The sequence below is a fragment of the Mus caroli genome, chromosome 11 (genome assembly GCF_900094665.2).
Source record: "Mus caroli chromosome 11, CAROLI_EIJ_v1.1, whole genome shotgun sequence".
Taxonomy (NCBI): Eukaryota; Metazoa; Chordata; class Mammalia; order Rodentia; family Muridae; genus Mus; species Mus caroli.
Genome location: NC_034580.1, coordinates 105,140,169 through 105,165,548, shown reverse-complemented (window position 1 = coordinate 105,165,548; position 25,380 = coordinate 105,140,169). Strand labels below are relative to the sequence as shown.

The following is a 25,380-nucleotide window of genomic DNA, read 5'->3' as shown; positions in this document are numbered from 1 at the left end:
TCTCTCTCTCTCTCTCCCTCTCAAAGCTTTATTTATTATATGTAAGTACACTGTAGCTGTCTTCAGACACACCAGAATAGGGCATCAGATTCCACTACAGATGATTGTGAGCCACCATGTACTTGCTGGAATTTGAACTCAGGACCTCTGGAAGGGCAGTCAGTGCTCTTAACCACTGAGCCATCTCTCCAGCCCACAAGGTTCATTTCTTACTCGTATTATGTCTACTGTAGGCCATCTGCAGCTTAGACATGCCTTCTCTTACTTCAGGACCTAGGATGGCAAGCCTAGGAACCGAAGTGAGGCCATAGTACGCAGGAGTGAAGGGTTTATTTTGGCCCACACTTTGTGGTCACAGTCCATCACGGCAGGGAAATCATGACGGCAGGAGGGTGAGGCAGCCAGTCCCCCTGTATCCACCCTCAGGAAGCACTTGTGCTCAGCTTGCCTTGATGTCTCTGTTCAGTCCAGACCATGTGATGGTGCAGCCCATGCTCAAGAGGGGTTTTCCCACCTCAATTAAACTTCTCTAGAAACTCCCTCATGGGCACAGCCACATAGTTGCCTCTTAGGTAATTCTCATCCAGTCAAGTTGACAATAACAATTGACTGGCATGCTCACATGTGGCACTGGTGAGAGATCTGCCACTGCTCTCTTAGCCACTAACCTGTTCCTGTCTGACGTATTTGAGACAAAGCAACGTGGAGGGAACTTTCTAACATGCCATTGACATTTGTTTACAAGGCTTCATTTGGTGTTCACGGGTGCCATCTTATTTTAACTTGGTGTGGCAGAAAGGCTCGGGGTCATAGTCCTTGTCCCTCCTGATCTTTTTAGTTGGGAAATGGAGGCTAACATAACTTGGTCAGGGTCACTTGGTTAGGCTAGAATGATTCAATTCTATTCAGCACAACACTTTGGTGTTTCTAGTGGGTTCCAGCCCTAAGCTGAGCCCAGGAGCAAGGAGATGGAATTGTCTCTCTCCCAAGCCCCTCCATGCCCTCTGCTACTTCTGTGCTCTGAGTGGGACAATCCCAGCCACCCACACTCTGACAAAACCCTTCCAGGAGCTGCCGCTCAGAGCTGTCTCAGTGGCTCCCACTTTCCTCCTCCAGAAGCCCTGGATACCTCTGAGTACCCAGACTCTTTGGAGATTCCTTTCCTCGCCTCACTTGAGGCACTGTGGGACAGGGAATTCCTAAAAGACTCCTTTCTTCTGAGACACCAGTGTCCCCTCAACTCCATGACTTAACTCATGGATTTCAGATTTGGAATCCTACCACAAAACTAGATGGGCCATGTGGGCTTGCCTGTAGAGAGAGTTTTTGTCACGCTGAGCCCCTCCCGCTGTGTGTGTGTGTGTGTGTGTGTGTGTGTATGTGTGTGTTCTTCCTCTCCCTTTTTTTCCTCCTCTTGTGGCTATGTGACTTGCTCATTCTTTTGTGGCCCAGCCTCATAAATTACGCACGCTATGCCTGACACTCTAGTGGTGGAAGTCAGCATAAAACTCCACCTGGTTCTAAGTGGGAGGGGAAACCCCTCCATCCACAGGAAGGGCATGGAGACACATTTCCGAATCCCTACAGAGACCGTTCCTGGTTTTGCTTCTGTTTTCATAATGTTTTCTCACAGTACGAACACCACAGGCAAGTCTATATTTACTTGAGTTAATGCTTAGACTAAAAACCACTCAAAGGCTGGAGCTATGTTTTGACTCCCAGTAATCGGAACATAGTAGGAGTTCAATAAATCCATGGATGAGCAGAAGATTAAACAAATGGGATTGTGAAAAAAAAAAAGTCATGTGAGCAACTCAATGAATGCCTTCTTTACTGGCTATTTGGGATTGAATCTGTCACAGCTCTCCTGACCGCCGCACAGTGCTGCTGCTGAGCAAATCCAGAAAGGCCAGCTGGTCTCATTAAAGATGGGCTCCATTACAAGGCTGACTAGTATTATAGAAACCACACAAACCTCAGGGTGCTTGTGGTCCATCCTCCCGAGAACTCCGGCTGGTTAAGCTGGTGGAAAATCCATTAGGTTGTTAAGGGGAATGGGGGCAACAGTGTTTCTATTTAATTTCCAGAGGAGGTTGGTAGAACACCCTCCTGGAATGGCTGCTCACCCATCTGGCTCTCTGGATGCTATTATGCTCTTCACAGAACATTAACGAGGAAGTAAATCCACCACCTCTGTCGCGAGGAGGGTGTGTGCGTCATCTCGTGTTGCCCGTTGCCTGGGAAAACAGACGTTAATAAATGTGAGCACAGCTAGCCTTGGAAGTGGGACTGGTGCTCGTGGCGTGATAATGAGTACTTCTTCCCTTCCGGAGGGGGAGGCCCAGCATCACTTCCTCCTGCGGTGGCAAAGGGGAGATGATTAGACAAAACAGGATAACCTTTTACAGTCCCCAGCAGGACTGAGAAAAGGCTATGACTTGTCACCGCCTCACAGGAGGGACGGGGAAGGACAAACAGGAGAAAAATAGGACTTCCTGAGACACTCGTTCCTCCAGCATAGCTCTGGTGTGGATTGTTACCCATCTGCCTGTTGGGATGTTGATTATCTTGTTTGCTGAAGCAGGGAAACCAGTATGAAGTCAGGGAGGCCACTGGGTCACACGATCATCTCTGCTCGATTCGTAGTGACTTTGGTGACAGACCTGATTCTGGAGCTGGTCATGGTGACAGCACCTAAGTCATTGCATCCCAGTACCATGAAGAAGTGGAACACGTCCTCGATTCCCAGAGAGGATGCAGCACCCCCACACACACACATACAGGGCCTTCCACTCCTCCTCTTCCTTCATCTTTTTTTTTTTTTATCACCTTTTGATTCCTCTTTAATCAAGTGAGAATTCTTCTCTTTCTACGCACAAAAATGATCCCTCAGACAGTTCCTTCTGGAACAAAGTTTCCTCTTTTCCCCCAGCCAGCCCCAGTGTTCCTTCATCTTTTGTACTTAACAGTGACAGACTGTTAAGGAGCCCACCAAGACAAGGGACCTCACCAAGTTGCTAGGATAGAATGAGTTCATGCATGTTGGAACGGTACCTGGAGCAAAAGAGTGATGTACTATTGACGGTGCTTGCTGTGTTTTTTATGTACATTCTTTGAGCAGGTGGGGAAAGTGGTCCAGTCATCAGGAATGGGGGTCATCTTAGAACTTAAGATGTGAAGCGCTGCTCACCCTGAGCATAGCTTTTGTGTTGTTTTAGGACTGGAAAGGAAAGGAACAAAGCTGACAGGTACGCGCTGGACTGCCAGGAGAAGGCGTATTGGCTGGTGCACCGAAGTCCGGTGAGTAAGGCTTCCCTCTCTCCCCTGACTCCTCCCCCTCCTGTGCTCGCCACAGCACAGCTGCCTCTGGCTTCCCACTTTCTTGTCGCCAACAAGAGCTGAACTGGATTATCTGGAGGGTCTGTCTGGTGTGGGCTGCCTTGTGCTGTGTCTTCTTGGTGGGGGTCCTTACAGCTTGTCTGTCAGTGTTAAGTACCAAGCAATGGGAATCGACTCATCTTTTGTGAGGGTTTGGAATTTTTGTTGTTGAGGTTTAAAGAAATAAGATCTGGGAACACAGGTCTCGAATGAGAAAAAAAAAAAAAACAAAAAACAAAAAAAAAACCAAGACACTGAGAGCAGAGATGATGTCCTGTGCATTTCCAGACAGACAGAGGTGTCCTGTGCATCTCCAGCTCTGTCTTTTCCTCCCTGGTCCAGGTCAGCAGCTGGGAAGGGAGGAAGACAGGAGGACTGAGCATGCTTCGCGAGCTTCTCATTGCTCAGAGCACCTTGCTTCTTTGGCTTTTGGACTTCTTTTTATTTTATGTGTATGAATGGTTTGCACTCATGCACATATGTGCACCAGGTGTGTGCCTGGTGCCCCCCCCCCCCCAGAGATCAGAAAAGGGTATCGGATCCTCTGGTACTAGAGTTACAGATGTTTCTGGATCATACCTGTATATGGTGCTGGGAGCGGAGCCTGGCTCTTCTGAAAGATCAGCAGTGCTGTTTACCCATGAGCCATCTCTACAACCCAACTTTGGGACTTCCAATGGCTCCAACTTGGCTCCAAGAGACAGGTTGGCTGTAAAGGATGTAACCTGTCCCAGCTTCGTATTAGGGAATGGCAGTCTCATTTCCCAGCATTCCACTAGAGTTATCTCAGCTGCCTCAGTTTCCCTCTCGGCTATAGAAAGTGCGAGAGGTTGACAGAGACCCCGGAAAGTGAAGCATCAAATGTTCTTATCAAAACAAATGTTCTTTCTCCTCCTCTTTTATTGACCTTGCCTCGCAATGACCAGACATGCTCAGAACAGGAAGTGAATGGAGTCAGGAATGGTGTTAAAGCCTGGCCACTCTCCCTTCAGAGTCTGGCTGGCTTGCCCATCTTTGTCTGTCTCCAACAGATTGTTCTTAAGGTGTAGCCACCATGGTGCACCATTTGAATGTTGTATTGCTGAAGCGAATGTTCTGGGCTTGATTCCCAAGTAGCTTGCTTGGTTGATCTTAGCTTCAGGGGTCCTCTTCAAGAAAAAACTGATTTTTAGGTTCCCGACCCAGATTCCTGGGGGTTGGCTGTGGAAGATTGAGCCCGGAGTCCTAGAGTGTCAGGACCTCCATAGTGGATGTTTGGAGAGAGAGCTTGTTTTGTGAATTCTATGTGTTGTAGATGCAGCTTGTTGAGGTTGAGAGGAAATGGTAGGTTCACATTTACCTTCTGAGCTGGCTCCTGTGCTTCAGGGCACTAAAGTGAGCCATTTTCCATCCTTCCTGAGTGGAGAATGGCTTTCCCACTGTGCATGCAGCGAGTCCATGGTAGGAGTCCACGTGGCTGCCGTCCTCACAGAGTGCCAGACGGCCTGCTCAGTGAGCCACGTAGGACTCCCCCACTCCCCGCCCTGGACATGAGTAACGGACCACCCACATTCTCTTTAGTTTTCCTGGTGTACGTTCTTAGCTTCCGTCAGGAGAAGTGACCAAGTGGCTCTTCACAGCCGGATAGACGAGTTCATATGATGCGGAGTCTGCACGGCCACCATTCCCTGTCTCCTCCTCTCATCTTTAGCAACGTGATACCAGCTCACCTCTATCACCTCCTTCACTTTTCATGTTTTGGCTACTAATACCACCACCACCACCACCACCACCATCAGCATCACCATCACCACTACCTCCACCATCACCACCACCATCATCACCACTGCCACCGCCACCCTTGACACCAACATGCCTGACCTGAGTTGAAAACTCACACCTCACTAAGCCTCCTGTTCCCGTCCCTTTATCCACCCTTTGGAAAGTGGTGTTGTTCCATTTTACTGACAAACCCACTGGTACCCTGGGATGTTGTAAGTTGCCCAGCTACACATCTCACATGTGCTAGGGCATCTGAACCCACACCCTTAATTAACTATGCAGCCCTCTCTCTTAGCCCTCTCTTATGCTTTCTTTGTCTCCTGTGACAGTGTCACCTGACGTCCTCATGTAGTTTATTTGCATGTAACCTGAGTCACCCATGCTCCATACACAAACATTTGTGTTTGAACAAGCCTGACTACTCTGATAGTATAGGGGGCGGGGACTAGTTTAGAGAGAAGCTTTGATATGCTTGGGGCAGTCTTAAAATTCAGAGAACACACGAAACTGCCACCTGCCTGCTCTCCCTCACTGTTGGGCTCCTCAGCTGAAACCCAGGTAGCATCAGGAATGAGGTAGGGCTGTATTGGGGGGATGCTGTCACCGATTCTTCTTGGATAATCTTCATCTCTCACTGGCCAGCACAGGGAAGGTGGTGTTCTATCTAAGGAACATCTCTGCCTGGAACAGAGCAATCTGTCTGACAAGCTTAGGGAGCCCTGGAGCCCACAGACTGCCAGACTGTCTCCAGGAGACCCAAACAAACCTCAACGCAGTGGGAAAAGAGCCAGCTGTAGCAAGCCAAGCATTTGGCTCGGTGGATGCTGAGCAGGAGCTCTGTAGACCCACCGCAGCCACCTGTTAGAGTGTGACGTGGTCACAGTTACCAGATGATCTGTTAACTTGCTCATTTGTCATGTGTGTGTACACATGAGTGTGTGTGTGTGTCTGCATGCATGTGTATGTATGTGGGTGCATGTGCGTATGTATGTGTGTATGCACATTTATGTATGCGTGCAAATGAGTGTGTGTGCATGTGCGTGTATATGTGTATGTGCTTACGCATGTATATGGTATATATGTGTGTTTGTGCATGCATGTGTATGTATATGTGTGTGTGCATGCATGCATTTGTATATGTATGTGTGTGCACTGTGTGTGTGCATGTGTATGTGCATGTGTGTGTGCATATATATGTGTATATATGTGTGTGCATGCATGTGTGTATGTGTGTTGTATGTATGCATGCTTGCTGTTTACAGAGACACACATGTGTCTGTATGCATGTAGAGACCTAAGGTTGATGTCAGAAAGCATCCTCTCTTCTTCTCACCCCGTTCTTTGAGGCGTGTCCTCAAAGTCAAACACAGAGCTCACTGGTGAGCCTAGTCTCACTATCCAGCTTGCTCTGGTGACCACCTCACTGTCCTCCAAGCCTGGAATTACAGGTCAGCTGTTCCAACCCATCCATCATTTATGTCATTCTAGAGATCTGAACTCTAGACCCCAGGCCTGTACAGCAAGAACTTTAACCACTGAGGCTGCTCATTTGTCTCATTCTTATCGGCGAAATCCTTATTGAGCCTCGACGGGCAGGAAAAGAGTGTTGGGCACATGATGCCAGATAGACAACATTGAGTTTGTACTGTGTGTGCACCTGCGGAGACAGGACACCTGTCTGATGCTGCATCCAGAAAAGCATCATCAGGAGAAGGTGTTCAGGCATGGGTAGTAGTTGGTCAGTCATCAAGTTTGACTCAAATGGATCAAAATACAGATCTATGTGTGATACAAACAATATAAATGAACAAGGGAGAAATGGCTTCCTTCTATAGCTAAGGATGACCTTGAACGCCCAATCTTTTATCTTTATTTCCATACCCAATTTGTATGTTGCTGGGGCTGGAACCCAGGGCTTCATCTATGCCAGGAACGCACTCTACCAACTGAGCTACACCCACACTGAGACAAAATTCTTGCAGCAAAACATTTCGATGTTTCCCGTAACTTCACTGAGCCACCTGGGCAACACCAGTGACTTGGTGTCTTCTGAGGGCACAGTCCATCACCCAGGCCTGGTTTTCTGGGGAGAAGGCATTTTCTGGCCGTGTATCCTAAGGTCATGTGAATGAACACTAAGCAGTCTTCGTTACAGCTACCAAACAAAACATCAACAAAGAAGGTATCTGCTCTCTACTTCCTGCTGAGGTTGTGCTAAATGCCCTGCAGTGGAGAATGGCAACCTAGCTTATATCCGATTCAATAGGCCATTGTGAATCTATTAAAACAATATGGTCAAAGACCATTCATTAACCTAGAAAATAGTCTGAAATGTAGTGTTGTGTCACAAAACAGTATGACACCCTCGACAGATGCTGGTGGTAATTAAACAAAATCAACGTAACTTTTGGATGTTTATTTTATGGTAGATAATCTTGGGGCAATGGGGATATACAGCCTTATGAGCCAGGACAGACACGGTTCTTGGTCTCAAGGAACTTACTATAGGACTGTGGAGGAAGCGATGACTAAACCGTTATGCAAATGAGCGAGTGACATACAGAATGCCACACAGTCTTGTAGAAGAAAGGCGTCTTGCATCAGACCAGGCGCCAGGAGCCACCTCCCCAACAAAGCTGACACTCACATCAAGCTGTGCTTGGAACAGACTTTAAACTCTTCAACCTAAAATTGTCTCCTCGGTTCAGCCTCATTTTCCCTCCTCCCTTTCCTCATTGTATTATGTTTATAAAACAATGTACTGTTTTGTTTATCCTCTCAGACCCATGAGCCAGAGTCTGACGCTTTAGGGAACAGAGTGGTGACCAGGAAGGGGATTAGAGTGAACTCTGTGACTGGTAGAGGGCTGGTGCCACCCTGGCATGCCGGTTCCTGCTGACGTCACTATCAGATTACCAGGCATTTAGCAAATTGCCTTTTTTGCTATGCCTAAGGGATGTGATAGAGACGTCATATCCTGGTGCTCACAGTTCCTCAAGCTGAAGGACGGAAGCTCATAGTTTGCACATCTCTGAGAGGCTTTCGGTGTGGAGACGCCGGGATAGAAGGCATCTGCTAGTGGCACCTCGCTTGATCACCTTTATTGATTGTGCATTGACAATCGGCTCTGGGTAATCTTCAATTAAGCACTCACCTGTGGGCCAGTAGCTCTGGCAGTTATTACAGTAGGGTAAAGATTATACTAATCGCCTGATAGATGAATGGATGGATAAATGAATGAATGAACGAACCTGGGAGTTTCTCATACTCGTAACCATCTGGGGGACTATGGACAGGACAGTGGTTGGGATTACAGCTTCTTCAACTGGGACTTAAAAAGCTGCTACTCCCAGAGAGGCCAAGATGAAGGCACAGGCAGAGGAGGGTGTGGGGCTGGCTGTCCCCTACAGCTGCTGAGGAAATCCTCACGGGTGGCGTGGTGGTAGCGAGCTCCAACTAGAGAGATAGTAGAACAATAAGGCTCAGAGGTTGACAGAGAGCCTGGTAGCAGAGGTTGCCTTGGAACTGGTTTCAACTGTGCACATAATACAACTGAGCCCCAGGCCATCTTATTTCTGTAGTCTGTGGGGCCAGGTCAAAGGAATAGCTAAACAGCCAACTCAAGCCTGGAGCAGGCGACCCCACGGAGTTGCTCAGGCAGCTTAGGGCCTGTGAAGGGAGCCTGGGAGGGGGGTATGGGGGCACAAGGGGCGTTGGGGCTGGGGGTGGGTGGATTCTGAGTGTGCAGTGAGTATGTATGAGTATGCTTAGATGTGTGTGAGTGTGTGAGTGTGTGAGTGTGTATGTGTATATGAGTAGGCACGCGTAAGTTGAGAAGGTGTGTAGGTGTGCTAGACAACACAATGTGAACGTCTGCATGTATGTGAAATTCATCCTCAGCTCTGCTGGTAGGTTTTACTCTGTAGCAGATGTCGGGGGAAGTGCCTGGAGCCAATTTTAGGTGAAAGCGCTAGTCTGGTGGCCACATCCTTCGCTTCTCTTTCATATGGGGTTTAGGTCGCCTTGAGGGCTGTCTGGGACTGCTACGCTTCATCACAGTCATCATGACACTTATCTTGTTGTGACTACTAAGGGATTTCCACCCTCCCCCAAGACTGGAAATGACTCCCTGTGTCTTCTAGGGATGCCCCCCAAAGCAGGAGTCTCATAGTCAACTAGTCTCTCAAGACATAGCATGGTGTCTGGTATATGTATAGTACCGGTCGAGGTCACAGGTTAGGGTGAGGGTGGGCGCTCCCTCTCCTCATCGTCCTTTCATGCATTTCCTGGTTTGGTTTTCATCTCTTCCTCTTGTGGTTAGTAGGCCCAGCGTTTGCATCTATGGTAGCCTGCTGAGCTACGATATCATATTTAGCAAGCTGGATACAGGGCATCTGTTTTTTAATTAATTAATTAACTTCATGTGTGTGAGTACAGATGCATGCACACATGCTTGCCACACCAAGGGCATAGAAGTTAGAGGACAGCTCTGGAGCAGGGATTCAGGGTCTTTCATTGCTGTAGCCATGTTAAGTACTCTAGGCTTGATGGCCTGTGAGCTTCTGGCAGAGGCTCCTATTTCTGCCAACCATCTTTGTGAAGGAGGTCTGTGATTACAGATGTGCACCAGGCTGTGATTAGAGATGTGCACCAGGCTGTGATTACAGGTGTGCACCAGGCTGTGATTGATTACAGATGTGCACCAGGCTGTGATTAGAGATATGCACCAGGCTGTGATTACAGGTGTGCACCAGGCTGTGATTACAGATGTGCACCAAGCTGTGATTACAGATGTGCACCAGGCTGTGATTACAGGTGTGCACCAGGCTGTGATTAGAGATGTGCACCAGGCTGTGATTGATTACAGATGTGCACCAGGCTGTGATTACAGGTGTGCACCAGGCTGTGGTTACAGATGTGCACCAGGCTGTGGTTACAGATGTGCACCAGGCTGTGNTTACAGATGTGCACCAGGCTGTGATTGATTACAGGTATATACCAAGCTGTGATTACAGATGTGCACCAGGCTGTGATTAGAGATGTGCACCAGGCTGTGATTACAGGTGTGCACCAGGCTGTGATTACAGGTGTGCCCCAGACTGTGATTACAGGTGTGCACCACACCACCAGCTTTTCACCTGTGCTCTGGGGACTGAACTCAGGGTGTCAGACTTGCATTGAAAGCACGTTTACTCACTCAGCCACTGCCCTGATAATGATAATATCGGTGGCCTCGATGATAATTATTTTACATAAAATATTCTATATCAGAATTTATTTGCTATGAAAATCTATTTTATGTTTTTAGTATAAGTATACAATAAGTGCTAAACTACTGGAGCTAAGTATATAATTAGAGCTAAACTATTGGAGCTGGGCATGGTGACATGAGCCTATAACTTAAGGCTGAGGCAGGAGGATTACACGTTCTAGAGTGATTTAGGCTACACGGTGAGTTCGAGGCAAGCCTGGTACATAAAGACTCTGTTCCCCACCCTGCAAGGAAAAACCAAAACACAACAGCAAAACAAAGCAAGCAAGCAAACAAACAAACAAACACGCCCCCCCCAACCAAGCAGTTTATATCCTGACTCCTCCAACACTAAATGGGACATGAATTACTTGTGTTTATCTGAAGTTGACCAGATGTCCTAGATTTTAATCTAGCGGCCCTACCTCTGAACTGAAAATGCTTTCAGTGCTGCCGATGGGACTGGATCTGATGGGAAGAGAGCCTTGTCTCTGCTGTTGTGAAGTCAGCCTTATTAATAGTATGTGCTGACGCTTGCCTGTCCTCAGGAAGTGAAAAACCTCAATTGCTGGTCTTGAGTAGGTGAGAGAGGTCAATCGAGACTGGGTGCAGGGTGGGGCTAACTGGCAGAAATGGGAACTGACAAAGACACTTGACGTAGGTTTGGTTGCACTTTCGTGGGCACACCGGTTTGGTTACACCTATGCATGCGTGACCTTAAAAGGAGTCTAGGCCCTTGTTCAGTGATACCTACGCTCTGCTGATAGTGTCGTACTTTGTCTTGCTAAATCCTAGAAGTGCCTGTTAGGTAGGAGGCATTAACTCAGGTGGCTGGGCCGGTGAAGACCGGGAGAAGTATCTTCTAGGATGTCTGGCACATCTGGAAAACATCAAAATCAGGGCAGGGATGGGCTAGTGCCTGCCTGAAGCACGGCTGCCTTCCTTCTTCTAACTCAGCCCAGGCTGCAACTGAAGGGTGTGGTGGAGGAGATCTGTAGGAGGGATCAGGAGTCTCATGTTTCAACTGCAGTCGAGTCTTATTGAGCTTCAGCGCCATTTATCCATCCAGTCTGTTACATCTGTCATCTATACGTCCATTCTTCTGTCCACAGTGCATCCTGTCTTCCATCCCCTCGTCCATTCGTCTGTCCACAGTGCATCCCATCTGTCTTCCATCCCCTCCCCCATTCTTTTATGGTGAAGGAGAGGCATTCATCTGTCCCTTCCTCCCCCTGGTCCCCCCTCTTCTTCCCACTATAGGGACTGCCAGGGATCTGTGATAATAGACCAAAAAGCAGTCGGAAAGCTCTTTAGCTCATTTGGGGGTTACCTCACCTTTCTTTGTGGGCTAGACCACAAGCCCTTTTCGGCTTGATCTCTCAGTCAGCAGCTTAGCCAGATCTGAAGTTGATCAGGAGCTAGTGACTTCCTGTGGTGACCTTTATGTTGTCATTCTTCCATTCAGCCTGGAATGAACAATGTGTTAGACTATGGCCTGGACCGCGTGACCAATCCAAACGAAGTTAAGGTAAACCAGGTACGTCTGCCTGCATTCTGAGCTTGGGAAGGTGTCCACGTGTCTAGCCGTGTCTGTGAGGCAATGGAGACTGCTGTTGATACCAGGGTCTGTGGTATCAGAGTCAGGGGACAGGGAGGCCACGGCAAGGGCCCTGGGTAGAAAGTCGACCCGGGGAGTGAGTGATGAGTGTAGGGTAGGCCATGTGGTGTCTGAGTCATTTCACACTTTGAAAACCTGATGAGATTTCTCTACCCAGCATGTCATTGTTATGGCTTGGCCTCTAGTCATGAGTGGGACCTGGACGGGTGTGTCTGGGGGGGAGGAAGATGGAACAGCCAAGGAGGAGAGAAAGGAACAGGACTGGGCTGGTAAAGTAGCGCTGTGGTGTGCAGAGAGACTGAGCAACTCCAGAGAGTATCACCAGGGGATACTTGGTGAGCGTGCACATGGAGCTTGTGCTGTGAGGACTCTTGTCCAAGACGACCCTTCCTTCGATACACTTCGGGCACGTCAGCCAGCTTTCAGCTCGCCATTCTCCCAACAGCCTCTTCCACGCTTTCTTGTCAGATAGCAGATCAGTGCCAAGGTCTTGTAGGCTCAGTTGCTATGGAGACAGAATCATCGAGTAAAACTCAGAACTGGGTGGGAGATTTTTTTCTTTTTTAATGGATAATGTACTGCTCTGGAAACCTCTCTCCTGTGGAGGAGGGGGAAGTGGAGGCAACACGCTCGTCACTGGCTCTGACGTGGGTGGGGTGTGGGGACTGACTGAGGCTCAGCCGGGGGTACAGCGGGGCGTGTGGAGGTTAGAACATGACCTTCACTGAGTCAGTTTAGGAGCGTGCACATGGAGCAGTGTTGTTCCGTCCATGCCGTGGATGGATGATTTCCGAGGAGTGCGGCCAATAGGCCTTCTCACCGAAGAAACATCTTCATGCCCCACTGGCCACCTGGAAGGAGGCAGAGCTGGGTCTTGCTTTCTAGCGTTCAAAATTCTGGGTGTGCCAGCAGCTGGGAAGGAGAGTATAGAGCGGAAGTGAGGCAGAGCGCGGTTGCGCGGTGGTGGGTTCTGCGTGGGCTGTGGGTCTTCTTTGCTGTATAGTGACATCTCTCTCTCTTTCTCTCTCTCTCTCTCCAGCTCTCTTTCTCCTGTGTGTGCACACTGACCGTTGTGGAGCAGTAAGAAGAAACAGCATGCAAGCTGCCCCCCACCCCCAGCAGCACAGTGCTCACCACATCCCCTGTGCTGAAGGGTCTGGGTCTGGGTCTGAGTGTCATGGCAGTGTTTCTCATAAGCAGGCCACCCTATATCTCCCTCTTCCTGCCCTGAGAGGAGAGGGTCACAGAGAACTTGGAGTGTCTTCCACAAGGCCTTAGGAAGGCAACGGTTTGATCTTTGTCTCAGTTCAGAGAACTCACAGCGTGGAGAACAGGGTCATTACTGAGAAGAAGGACATTCTTGAACTCTGTTGTTCCTAAACAGAGGCAAAAGCCCATTGAGCATGGAAATGGAGGCTGTGAGGCCAGCAGGTGTCCAGGTCCTTGGGGCTTCACCAGACAATGGTCACTGGTTGGTAAGGTTGCCCAGCGCCAGGAGGATCTAGTCTCAATTGGGAGCCAGCCCTAGAATGTAGTGTTCTTTTCAGTTCCTATACCTTGAGGGCAGGCACACAAAAGGCCAAGTGTGTGTGTCTCCCCACCACCCTGTTTCATTCCAAAGAATATTTGGCCCTACAAGGAGTACCTTGGATAGAGGCAGGGCACTGGTCTGGTTATAAGCCCTGTCTCATTCTGGACTGAGCCTCATTTCCTTTACCCCAGGACAGGTTATACTGCCACCTAGTGATACTCATGGCCCGGCCACACTGTTACCCAACGAAGAGGGGCAAGACTTAATGTTGAGGAGAGTGAGCTAAGGCCCTAGGAAGGAACCCAGCTCCACCACTTTTAGCCAAGCTCCCAAGCCTTTCAGAACTTGAGTGTCCTAATATATATATATATATATATATATATATATATATATATATATAAATTTCCTACACCTTGAGTTTCAGTTCCTACACCTGGCATTAGTTCCTTAGGAGATTAACCAGGATCATTTGTAGAAATGTCCAGGACAATATACAACCTGTGAGATGTTTGCTGTAAGAGTAGCGGTCACTGTTATCATTAGAACATGTAATTGTATTATGAAGGAGATAGATTATGGGGTCCCACCTTTTATTTGTGTCTTTATTATTCTTTTTAGTTTCAGTTAAGTTTTTTGGGGGGATTTTTTTGTTTGTTTGTTTGTTTTGTTTTGTTTTGTTTTTGAGACAGGGTTTCTCTGTGTAGCCCTGACTGTCCTAGAACTCACTCTGTAGACCAGGCTGGCCTTGAACTCAGAAATCTGCCTGCCTCTGCCTCCCAAGTGCTGGGATTAAAGGCGTGCACCACCACTGGCCAGCTCAGTTAAGTTTTAAAGTTAGCATACAGAGCAATAGGTTTTATTATGACACTTCCATATATACATGATATATATATGTATATGTATATATATATATATGATATATATATATATATGATATATATCTTTATACTATATTCTTATACATCGTCTCTCCTACCTTCCCATCCCCCTCTGCCCATTTCTTACTGGTCCTCTTCCTCTACCAAATGGTGCCCCTTAGCTCTTTCATGGCCCTACAGACCTCTGACCCTATTTTGGGGGTGGATTTAGGCCACTCTGTCCTTATACCCTCTCATGCTTCTAGCCTGGGAGGAGGTGGGGGATGTACAAGGGGAGAGTCACACCATTCCATCCTCTCTTGTGCCTGAATAACCTCTTGTGGGAGCAGCATAGACCACATGGTGTGCATGCTAATCTTTGAAAATAAGGCAGGAATGTGGTTCTTGGGCTTTGGATGCCATGGGTTGCTAGGCACTCAGCCCAGAGCCTTCACTGAGCAAGAAGACCCTTGTGTTCCTAACGACAGAGACTGCTTTCTTCCCATGGCTCTCTGTGTGATGGTGGCTAGCTAAGGACAGTGCAGCCCTAATGTGCACTGGTGTCCCCTGTGCCATGCATGGGAGAGAGCGTTTCTCACCTATCCCTGGCTCAGAGGCTCACATGCACTGAAGGAGTCACGGAATAATGAGGCCATCCTTGTGAGTGGATGAAGCAGGTCATGAGGAGGGAAAACTCGTGTACATAGCTCGGCACTTAGCTCGGACATAGTGAACTTGGGATGGGGACCACCTAAACCCCCTCCAAGTCCTGCCTGGTGGGCTCCGATGCCCAGCAAGTGGGTTTTAAAAGAGGCTTTACTGAGATCTTGACATAATATCAGTTTTATTTCTCATGTGACAAAACCAAATCAGAGAAATCTAACTCTTTGTCCAAGGCTAGGGTGGCAATACAGAACTTAGGTCACCCAGCCCAAGTATCTCACCCAGTTCCTCCCATCACTCAGTTCAAGTACCTCATCCAGCCCCTCCCATCACCCAGCCCAAGTACTGCATCCAGCTCTTCCCATCACCCAGCCCAAGTACCTCATCCAGCTCCTTGCATCACCCTGGCCAAGTACTGCCACCAGCTCCTCCCATCACCCAACCCAAGTACTGCATCCAGGATCACCCGGATCCAGGGTGCCTGATGCAGCACCAGAGTTCTCATTCTCAGAATGGTCTTGGCTGATTTAATGTTCTATTGTCATCCTGTCTTAAAGTTCTTTACTCTCAGGGTTGGAGAGAAAGGTTTGGCTGTGCAAACATGCTAGTGTGTGCTTGTTATCATCTCAGCACTAGGGATGCAGAGACAGGAGGCTCCTGGGACTCACTAGGCAGCCAAGCTATAAAAATCCCTGTCTTAAAAAAAAATCAAGATGGATGGCCCTTGAGGGATGACACTTGAAGTTGACCTTTGGCCTACACACACACACACACACACACACACACACACACACACACACACACACGTTTCTTTACTGTCGTTGCCTGGAGAAGCAGCATTTTTTCTTTTTTCTTCTTTTATTAGATATTTTCTTTATTTACATTTCAAATGCTATCCTGAAAGTTCCCTATTCCCCCTGCCCCCCCCACTCTGCTCCCCTACCCGCCCACTCCTGTTTCTTGGCCCTGGCGTTCCCCTGTACTGGGCCATATAAAGTTTGCAAGACCTAGGGGCCTCTCTTCCCAATGATGGCCAACTAGGTCATCTTCTGATACATATGCAGCTAGAGACACGAGCTCCGGGGGGGTATTGGTTAGTTCATATTGTTGTTCCACCTATAGGGTTGCAGACCCCTTTAGCTCCTTGGGTACTTTCTCCAGCTCCTCCATTGGGGGCCCTGTGCTCCATCCTATAGATGACTGTGAGCATCCACTTCTGTATTTGCCAGACACTGGCATAGCCTCACTTGAGACAGCTATATCAGGGTCCCTTCAGCAAAATCTTGCTGGCATATGCAGTAGTGTCTGAGAAGCAGCATTTTTATTTTGCACTTGGCCCTTCAAGTTGTGAGTGAGTTATCCTGCCTGAAGGTGCTCAGGAAGTACTAGGTAAACAAACGTCTGCTCAGATGGCCACTCCCTCAGATCCTGGATCCTCCCACAGCTGCCTGCTCTCCCTTTTCTGTGTACTTTACACTAACAACTCCGGTTTCTGGATTTTCCTGTTTGTAGTTTCTGCCTTACCCTGACCCCTCCAGTGCCTGGCCCAGGTCCTCACCGTCCTCCCGGATAGTGTTCCACATCACTTCTGTTTGCAGATTCCTACCAGGCAGCCTCACCCCTAGGTCTCTGCTTGTCTGTCTCCTGGCTCCTCTCTTCTGTCTGGCAGGGACACAGTGCTTCCCAGGCATAGCTCTGACCCCTCCAACCTCCCCTGGCAATTTGTTCCCAACCTCTGAGGGCCTCGAGATGTGTAAACAAGTCTGTCTCTATTTGGGAAATCCCCACAAGAAGAAAATAACAAGTTGTTAGGATTACAGGGATGGAGAGTTGTCGGGACTCCTCAGGCAGAATATTCTTAGCGTGGGGAAGGCTATCCCTTTAAGTGGGAGTATAGAAATGGCTTCACTCTAGAAGAGCCCATATCCAAAAGAAAATTAGCTATATGTGTGAATTCCAGGGTTAGGAAAAAAAATGCTTCGTCCTATTCTGTCACCAGGTGGTTTTCTCTGAACTGCATAGTGTGTGGGTGTGTATATTTTCAATAACTTTAGCATGATGTTTTTTATGACCTTTTGGCTAAATAATAACAATATTGATAGTGGGTTTGCAAGTTTAGCAAACAGAAAAGGATTCCCAGTTAAATTTGAATTTCAGATAAACAGTGATAATATCTTTAAGTATGACTGTCCTGACTATTGCCTGGAACAGTATTTTGTCTTGTAATGAGAGCTGACATCACACCCTGCTTGTGTTATCTTCAGCAGGAGTATGTTTAACCCTAATTAATGGCCATTATATATCGAGTCTCTGCAGTATGCCAACTGCTTATGTGAATTATCCCAGTTAACCCCCCATTTTCCTTTTATAAATGAGAAACAAAAGGCTTTGAGATGCAAAGAAAGAGAGAGAGAAAGAAAAATAACCCACCTGTTCAAGATCATATAGACAATAACATACAAAACCAAGATTTCCACTTTTGCCGAGACCCAAAGCCCACAAGCTTCCTGCATTCACAGGTCAGATCTGCCCTTTAGAAAAGTCTAGACCCTTTCCCCAGCGCTGCCTCATGTCACACACATTTCATTATGTGTATGTCTCCGTATGTACACAGGGTACACGTGTGTCACTCCCGAGGTGACTCATCCCATAGTCAAGTGTATGTGCAGCTAGAATTAAAAGCGAAGATTCACATAGACAAGCCAAGATAGAAATTAGGATGCACCTGCTTCATCGGGATCCTGTCATAGGCTGAGCATCCCCAACTCAAAAGTCTTCTGCACCTGAAAGGTAGGGTACCAGAATGATGCCACAGGTGGAAAAGATTACCCCAAGAAGCTTTGTTTGGGCTGGACATGATGGTGCATGTCTTTAATCCCAGTACCCTATGAGGTCGGAGCCAGCCTGGTCTACATAGCAAGTTCCAGGTCAGCTAGGGATAGATCTATCATAGGACCCTGTCTCAAAACATACAAGTTTGTTTTATGTTGAAACTATCTTGTAAAATTATGCTCAGGTTAAGTACAGAAAGTACAGATGAGGTACACATTGATTTTCTGGTCAGACCTGGGACCCATCCTCTAGCTGTCATGTCTGGTTAAATTTCCAAAGATCTGAAAAAAGAAAAAAAAAAACAAACTGAAGTCAGAAATGCTTAAAGTCTGCATTATTTAGAGTATGCAACCCCTACCCTATGTTAGAGAGCACACTGAAGGCTGGACCCCAGAAAATCACTGATAGTTCTGGGAACCCCACGAAAGAAGCCACACCAGGGGCAGAGTTCTGAAAAGATAGTAAAAGCAAAGAAAGTGAGGGAAATGTAAAAATAATTAAAAGTCTGAAGATGGAGACGGTGGCCTCATGGGCAAATATGTAAATCCACAGGGAGATCAGCAGAGGTAGAAACAAGCGTGTGCACGTGGCTGTCACATCCAACAGCTCCCTGTGGGACCTAGAGAATGACAGGACAGCCAGAGTCCTGCTCCTTTCTTATGTGTTTGTGCACCGAGCCCCTGGGCCCCAGGGCAGGCTGTGGGGCAACAGAGGAAGGGTAGGTTGATGTGGGTGCTAGGTTCTCTGGATGGTGATGTCTAAGATGCAGGCTGCCGAGCATAGAGCTAGCTGCGGATTGGTCTTTACACCATTACGGTGATGGGTTGTGTTTCTGTGTTTGTATCTCATCTCATGGCTGAGGCTTTTCTCTCTCTGTTTTAATTGCAAATTAAAAGACTGGACAGCCACATTCTATTCTGCAGTGTCCCCAGCTCAAGGCAAAGGCAGGCTGTGGTGCAGGGAGCAGGCGAGATGGAGAGAGGCCATAGACGCAGTGGCTATGTCTCATGGCTCGCTCCTCAGCCTTGCCTATTGCAGAGGCGCATTTGAGTTTTGGTTGAGCCAGTGATGGCCCAGAAGCTGCTGTGGCAGGGTATTAATACCAACAACTGTCCAGAGCCTTGGTCTCCTCAGCATGGAGTCAGTCATAAAATCTTTTCCCTTAAAGCTTTTTAATAGTTCAAAGGAAGTGTGAATTGCTTTGCGTTTGCTGAGGGGTAATTACTGTGGGAGAGTCCAGTTCCTCTTTCAGTAGAGGTCCTAAATCATTAGATACTATTGATTCCTAGCAGCTACTTCAACAGAACCCTAACAGAGGCATCTGATTATACTAGATTTCAATGCAAGCCTACTCTGGTCCCAGGGTCCCTTTCTATCTAAAATGTCTTCTAAAACAAAGCCCTATGTTGAGAGAGAACAGGGGTAAAGATATATATGATAGCTATGACTCTACATCAGTGCTTCTCAACTTGTGGGTTGTGACCCCCCTTGGGGGGATTGTCAAATGACCCTTTCACAAGGGTCGAATATCAGATATCCTGCATATCAGATATTTATGTTATAATCCATAACAATAGCAAAATTACATTATCAAGTAGCCACAAAAACAGTTTTATGGTTAGGGGGTCACAACACCACGAGGAACCGTGTTAAAGGATCCCTCCCGGCATTAGAATAGTTGAGAACCACTGCTCTGGACCATCTGCTGAGTGTTTCCAGATGTTTTAAAGGAAGCTTATAAAAAGTCTATCTTCCTAAGCTCCCAAGCACACTGGAGCCATCGTCGAGTTGGTATTTGTCAAGGGTCTGCCCTGCATTAGACAAGATTCTAAAGGAAGCGCCTGTGTTCTGAGGGTGCCATTTACATTGTAAAATATGGTCACGTAAGTAAAACTTGTGATGATCTGTGAAAGAGAACATCAGATATGGCAGTTAAATAAGTCCCTGCACCTTGTGCTGCTGTAGTAACAATGTGAAGAAAAGCAATGATCTAAAATCACAATGAGTCAAAGCGATATCCCACATGAATGAGAGAGGAGAGCTGTGTTCTTGACATCCCATATTGGCCCTGGGAGATCCTGTGCTTCTGAGCCAGTGGAACACTGGCTCCCTTTGCAGTGTCTAAGGAGAAGCAGGGTCCTTGTAACATGTGTGACTCCATTCCTAATGAAGATTTGGGTTAACTCAGCTGCATCAATATTAGGCAGGAGTTCTGAGGCTCGGCTTGCAGGATGAGAGTCAGCACCAAACAGCCCTTGGACATAACCACATCTCGGAAAACCAAGACTGAGATTCCCACAGTCCCACCCTCACAGGATGGCGTGAGATGGAAAGGTGGACCCAAGAGACCTGCTCCTGTGGCTTGTAGCCTGGGAGACTTCAGCTAGAGAAAGACGGGGAAGCCTGCATGGAACCCTCCGTTCCCTGTCTCTACTCAGAAGGTCCAGAGAGAGAGGACACCCTGGGACTCATCTCCACTGTGAACTTGCTTTGATAGCAAGGGCCCGGGGCACAGTGTGAGCTCCCCACATCACGGGCCAACTCTTGAGACTAGGCTGTGGGGTTTATTTTTAATTTTAGTCCTGTGGTTTGATTTTAGAAACATGGCCATGTTATTATTTTTTTGTTTTCAGTTTGTGATGTCAGTCAAATTGTTATGAGCGCCTGAGAGTGAATCTCACAATCTATTCAAAGCTCCTGCTGGTGAGAAGAGAAACACAGGCTCAGGGTCCACGCGGGTTTCTCAAAGATAGAGATCTTTGTCGCTCCTGCTGTGCGTCAGGGAGAGGTGGCTTCCAGTGATTCGTTTTTATCTATCTTCAGTGTGTGTGTGTGTGTGTGTGTTTGTGTGTGTGTGTTTATGTGTACTCTCCATGGTGCCGTAGGGTTCCTTTTGCTGTGATAAAACACCATGACAAAAAGCAACAGAAGTGGAAAGGGCTTATTTCAGCTTATCCCATCACTGAGGGAAAGCAAGGTATGAATGTGGGGGCAGGAACAGAAGGCAGAAGCCATGGAGGTCACAGTGAGTGCTTGTTTCTGTGGCTTGCTCAGCTGGTCTTCTTATACACCCATGGCCACCATCCCAGGGTGGCACTGCCCACGATGAACTGGACCCTCCCACATCAGCCATTGTTAGTTAAGGAAATGTCCTATAGGCTTATCCGCAGGGAAGTTGTATAGATGCATTTTCTCAATGGTGGTTCCGTCTGTTCAGGTGACTCTAGCTTGTGTCAAGTGGACAAACAAGCAAGCATGTGACATATATGCGCTTTGTGGAGTTGGTTCTCTCCTTCCCTCTTTATGTAGGTTTTAGGGATCAAACTCAGGTTGTCAGACTTGCCCTGGTAAGTTCTACTGAGCCAATGTCTACTAAGCCATTGCCTACTGAGACATTGTCTTAGCCCAGGTCACCCTCTTTATCTTCCATTTTCTGCCCTTTCTAATGGGCCAGAGTGGGAGAGCAAGGCCAACTCCAAACTCGGTCTTTAATTCACCTTGGGTTTCAGGAATAAATCTATAGTGGTAAACTATATCCCTTCCCTGGCCACTCCTTTTGCTGTTAGTCTCTGCTGGTGGCACAGAGTAGGGCAGAGGTGGTAGAGACAGTGGCGGGAGTGGGATCCTGCCTTTTAAGTATGGGGAGAAGAGCAGTTTTCTCACGGGCAATGTTTCCTATTTTTCAAATGGACATTTGAACCGTACCGATTTAATGGCACCGATTTAATGGCTTTTCCTCTTTGTTTTACAGAAACAAACTGTCACTGCTGTCAGAAAAGAGGTAATTAGTCTCCCAGTTCCAGTGAAGCTTGGTTTTAAAGTCTTCTAACAAATTATGTGTACTGTGGCTTTATGCTTCACATGCAAGTAATGAAATGAAATCCATGTGTAATGTTCAGACAGTTGTTTCCAAATTAATGGGCAGCAAAGGATGCTTGGTGAGGTCTGAATGGAGCAGATGCTAAGGCTCGGGATCTGAAATGTCCCTTGAAGCCACACATCTGAGGGATGGTCAGGGAGGACTGTGGGAGGGAAGGCTATGCCTCCCTAAACTGGACCCCACTCTTACAAATCCATTTGGAATCTGAGCAGGGTGATTAGCTATCTACTTTGGCCCGTCTCTGCAGGACTTCAACCTATATCTCCCCATCTCACTTCAAACCTCCTTTGGACACTTTGTCCCCCCCTCCCCCAGCTGTTGGTTTTTCTCAAACTGGCACACGATGGGTTAAGGAGGATATTGACCAGAAGTCTGCAGTGTGAACCCGAGCCCTGACTTAGAGATGTAGAGTACACTATTGGTGTGGATACATGGCCTTGGATCTCTGTGTAATATCAGAGTTAATTGTACTCAAGGGTGGGGAGTTGGAGATCATATTACTTATCTTGTTCCCTGACCAAAGCAACTTAAGGGTGGAAGGGTTTACCTGGCTCATAGTTCTAGGGGATACAGTCCACCATGGGAGCAAGTGGGAGTCACAGCAGCACTGCACAAGGCAGCTGCTCACAGGGCATCCACAGTCAAGAAACAGAGCTATGAATGCAGCTGCTGCTCAGCTGACTTTCCTCAGTGTCTTCAATCCTGGGGCCCGGCCTGTGGCCTGGTGCTGTTCACCTTAAGGGTGGGGCCTCCCATCACAACCCACTCTAGAAATCCCCACATAGACATCCCCAGAGGTCTGTCTGTCAAGTGATTCCCGAACCTGTCAAGTTGAGAGTCGTGATTAACAATCACAGCTGTCTTCTAACAGCCGTCTCTCTTTCCAGATCATGTATTACCAACAGGCCTTAATGAGGTCCACAGTGAAGTCTTCGGTGTCTCTTGGAGGGTATGTCCCTGATTTGTCTTGCTAAATCACGAGTGATAGGTGTGTAAGAGAATGTCTGCTTTAAGTCAAACATGACAGGCAACGGGAAAACTGACCTTAGGTTCCAATGAACCATATTTTGTCACTGCTGACTTCCAACATTAGGTCACAGGTCAGGTTCTCATAAAAATCTTCAGATAGCCTTTATACCTTCCCAAACTAATAGTTTTTTAAAATGAGTCATCTTCCCTAAAAGTATGCCTATGGCTATGGGCAGAATTCATGGCAAAAACCCGTGGTTCTTCCTTGCACACAGATAAGAGCATTGCCTCTGTCTCAGACATCAGGAAATGCATGAACTCAGAAGGCCCCACTTAGCTTGAGGCCAAAGGGTTTCCGGTAGTGCACTAAAGTTCCCAAACATAGGCATTATTGGTTCCAGAGGTGGAATCTAGAAGATCAGTGGTCTTGGTTCATCTGTGACAATTGCAGCTTCTAAGATGGACACCAAGACACAGATTGAGTCAACTTTGGAATGTAAAATCTTCCTATGACATGTGACAAAGCCATGTTTGAACTAGGGACAGAAAATTGACAAGGGGACAGGACTGGAAGAAAAACAGCACTATCTCCCAAATACACTAGGACAGATCTTTCCAAATAGCTTCCCATCCCAGGGCTGTCACACATTTTTTTCTGAGAAGACAGTAATAGATAAGCCGATACCAGAAGAGAGGCCAGGCAGGCCAATTACGCCATGGAGTTATCCGGCCTCTCTGGGTTGGATTTCTAGGAAGCCCTCTTTCTATCTGCTTTTCAGAATTGTCAAGTACAGCGAGCAGTTCTCGTCCAATGACGCCATCATGTCCGGCTGCCTTCCAAGCAATCCTTGGATAACAGACGACACCCAGTTCTGGGATTTAAATGCCAAATTGTATGTATTTCAAACATTGAGATTTTAACAAATCTGGTTTGTTCGATTTTATTTTGTCGAGTGTATGTGTGTGATGTGTTTGCATGTGTGTATGAGTGAGTCCATGTGTGTGGGTCCATGTGTTCATGTGTATGGAGGCCTTAGGCTGGTATCAGATGTCTTCCTTCCACCCATCTACACTTTGTTTATTAAGTGGTGGTCTCTCACTGAGCCCATAGCTCTCCAGTTTTGGCTAGTCTACCTATCTAGCTTTCCCTGGGGATCCCGTCTCTGCCTCCTGAGGGGGGGAGTTTACAGGTGGCTATCACACCTGCTAGGTTTTTACATGGGTTCTGGAGACCCAAAGTGGTTTTCATACTTTCATAGCAAATGCTTTATCCATTGAGCCATCTCCTCAACCCAAAATGTGCTTTATTTTAGGGTGGTCTGTGGTTCAGTTGGTAGAGTGTCTAGAATTCGTGAAGCCTCAGATTTGACCCCCAATACAATATAATGGTGCACCTGTAACCCCAGCACCTGGGAGGCAGGAGGATCAGGCATTCAAGGTTCCTGAGCTGGATAGCAGGTTCAAAGCCAACCTGGTATACACCAGGCCCTATATCAAGTTTGAGGATTTTTTTTTGAGTTGTAATTCATATGTCATATAATTTACCAATTTAAAGTGTACAGTTAAAATTTTGTTATATTGACAGGGGAATATAATCTCTACCACAATGTTTTAAAAACAAATCTGCACCTTCTAGTTGTTGGTGCCCCCAAATCTCACTCCCTGAGCTCCCCCTAGATGGTCAGTGGTCAATCTATTTTCTGATTATCTGTATTCTTCTATTCTAGATGCTTCCTGTAAATGACATCATAGGATGTGTGGTCTTTCATTGGGCATTTTTCACTTCCTACTAAACTTTCAGAGTTTATTCACGCTGTAGCAGGATGTAGCATTTTGTTTCAGTTTTGTATAAACAAACTTCCCTGTGTGAATGTGCTTCACGCACACCCGTCTGTCTGGAGAAGAAGGACATTTGGGCTTTTCCCAAGTGGTAACTATCATGACAAATGCTGTCACAAACATTCATGTACATTCAGGGTGAGAGGGAAGTCTTGGTGAGTGACAGATGCTGACTGGTAGCTGTGACCACAGCATCCAGGGACCAATATGTCACTGGAATTCTACCCTGACTTGAAGGTGGCAGCCTGAGCCTTCACAGATTGTTTTATGACCGGGATCTTTACCCCTGAAGATTTCTAGAACAGGGAATCCTCTGGGTTGTGACTCTCCCTCATCTCTGGGAGGCCACATCCTGGTGTGAACCCCAGGAGACTTGGAGGCTGTGTCCTCCTAGTAAGTGGCGACTTGGATTGTGTGTCTATGCAGAGGCTAGGGGCAGAGCAAAACTGGGATCAGGTGGAGACATTGGCCAAGGACCTCACGGAGGTTGGTAGACCTATCACTCCCACCGAGGCTGAGTACAGCCCCTGTCTCCCAGGGAGTGCCACATTTACCAGTCATCATCCTTGCAGGGTGGAGGTCCCAACCAAGATGCGAGTGGAGAGATGGGCTTTCAACTTCAGCGAACTGATTCGAGACCCCAAGGGTCGGCAGAGCTTCCAGTACTTTCTCAAGAAGGAATTTAGTGGTGAGTTCTCTTCCCTCCCTCCCTCCTTTCCTTCCTTCCTTCCTTCCTTCCTTCCTTCCTTCCTTCCTTCCTTCCTTCCTTCCTTCCTTCCTTCCTCCCTCCCTTCCTCCCTT

At 47.4% G+C, this 25,380-nt stretch overlaps 1 protein-coding gene and 1 non-coding gene across 4 annotated transcripts in view; one reads left to right on the top strand and one right to left on the bottom strand.

Annotated features, from left to right (window-relative positions):
- Rgs9 (regulator of G protein signaling 9) overlaps positions 1–25,380 on the top strand; it is a 102,778-nt gene that overhangs the window by 56,913 nt on the left and 20,485 nt on the right. For all 3 annotated transcript variants that reach the window (XM_021175698.2, XM_029483863.1, XM_029483864.1), the window contains exons 8-13: positions 3,219–3,300; positions 11,856–11,918; positions 21,643–21,672; positions 22,659–22,720; positions 23,520–23,633; positions 25,152–25,267. In XM_021175698.2, the coding sequence (XP_021031357.1) occupies positions 3,219–3,300; positions 11,856–11,918; positions 21,643–21,672; positions 22,659–22,720; positions 23,520–23,633; positions 25,152–25,267 (467 nt within the window). The remainder of the gene's footprint in view (positions 1–3,218; positions 3,301–11,855; positions 11,919–21,642; positions 21,673–22,658; positions 22,721–23,519; positions 23,634–25,151; positions 25,268–25,380) is intronic.
- Positions 2,885–2,997, bottom strand: LOC115032632. Its single transcript, XR_003838269.1, has one exon. It is a non-coding gene; the product is annotated as a small nucleolar RNA SNORD22 (small nucleolar RNA).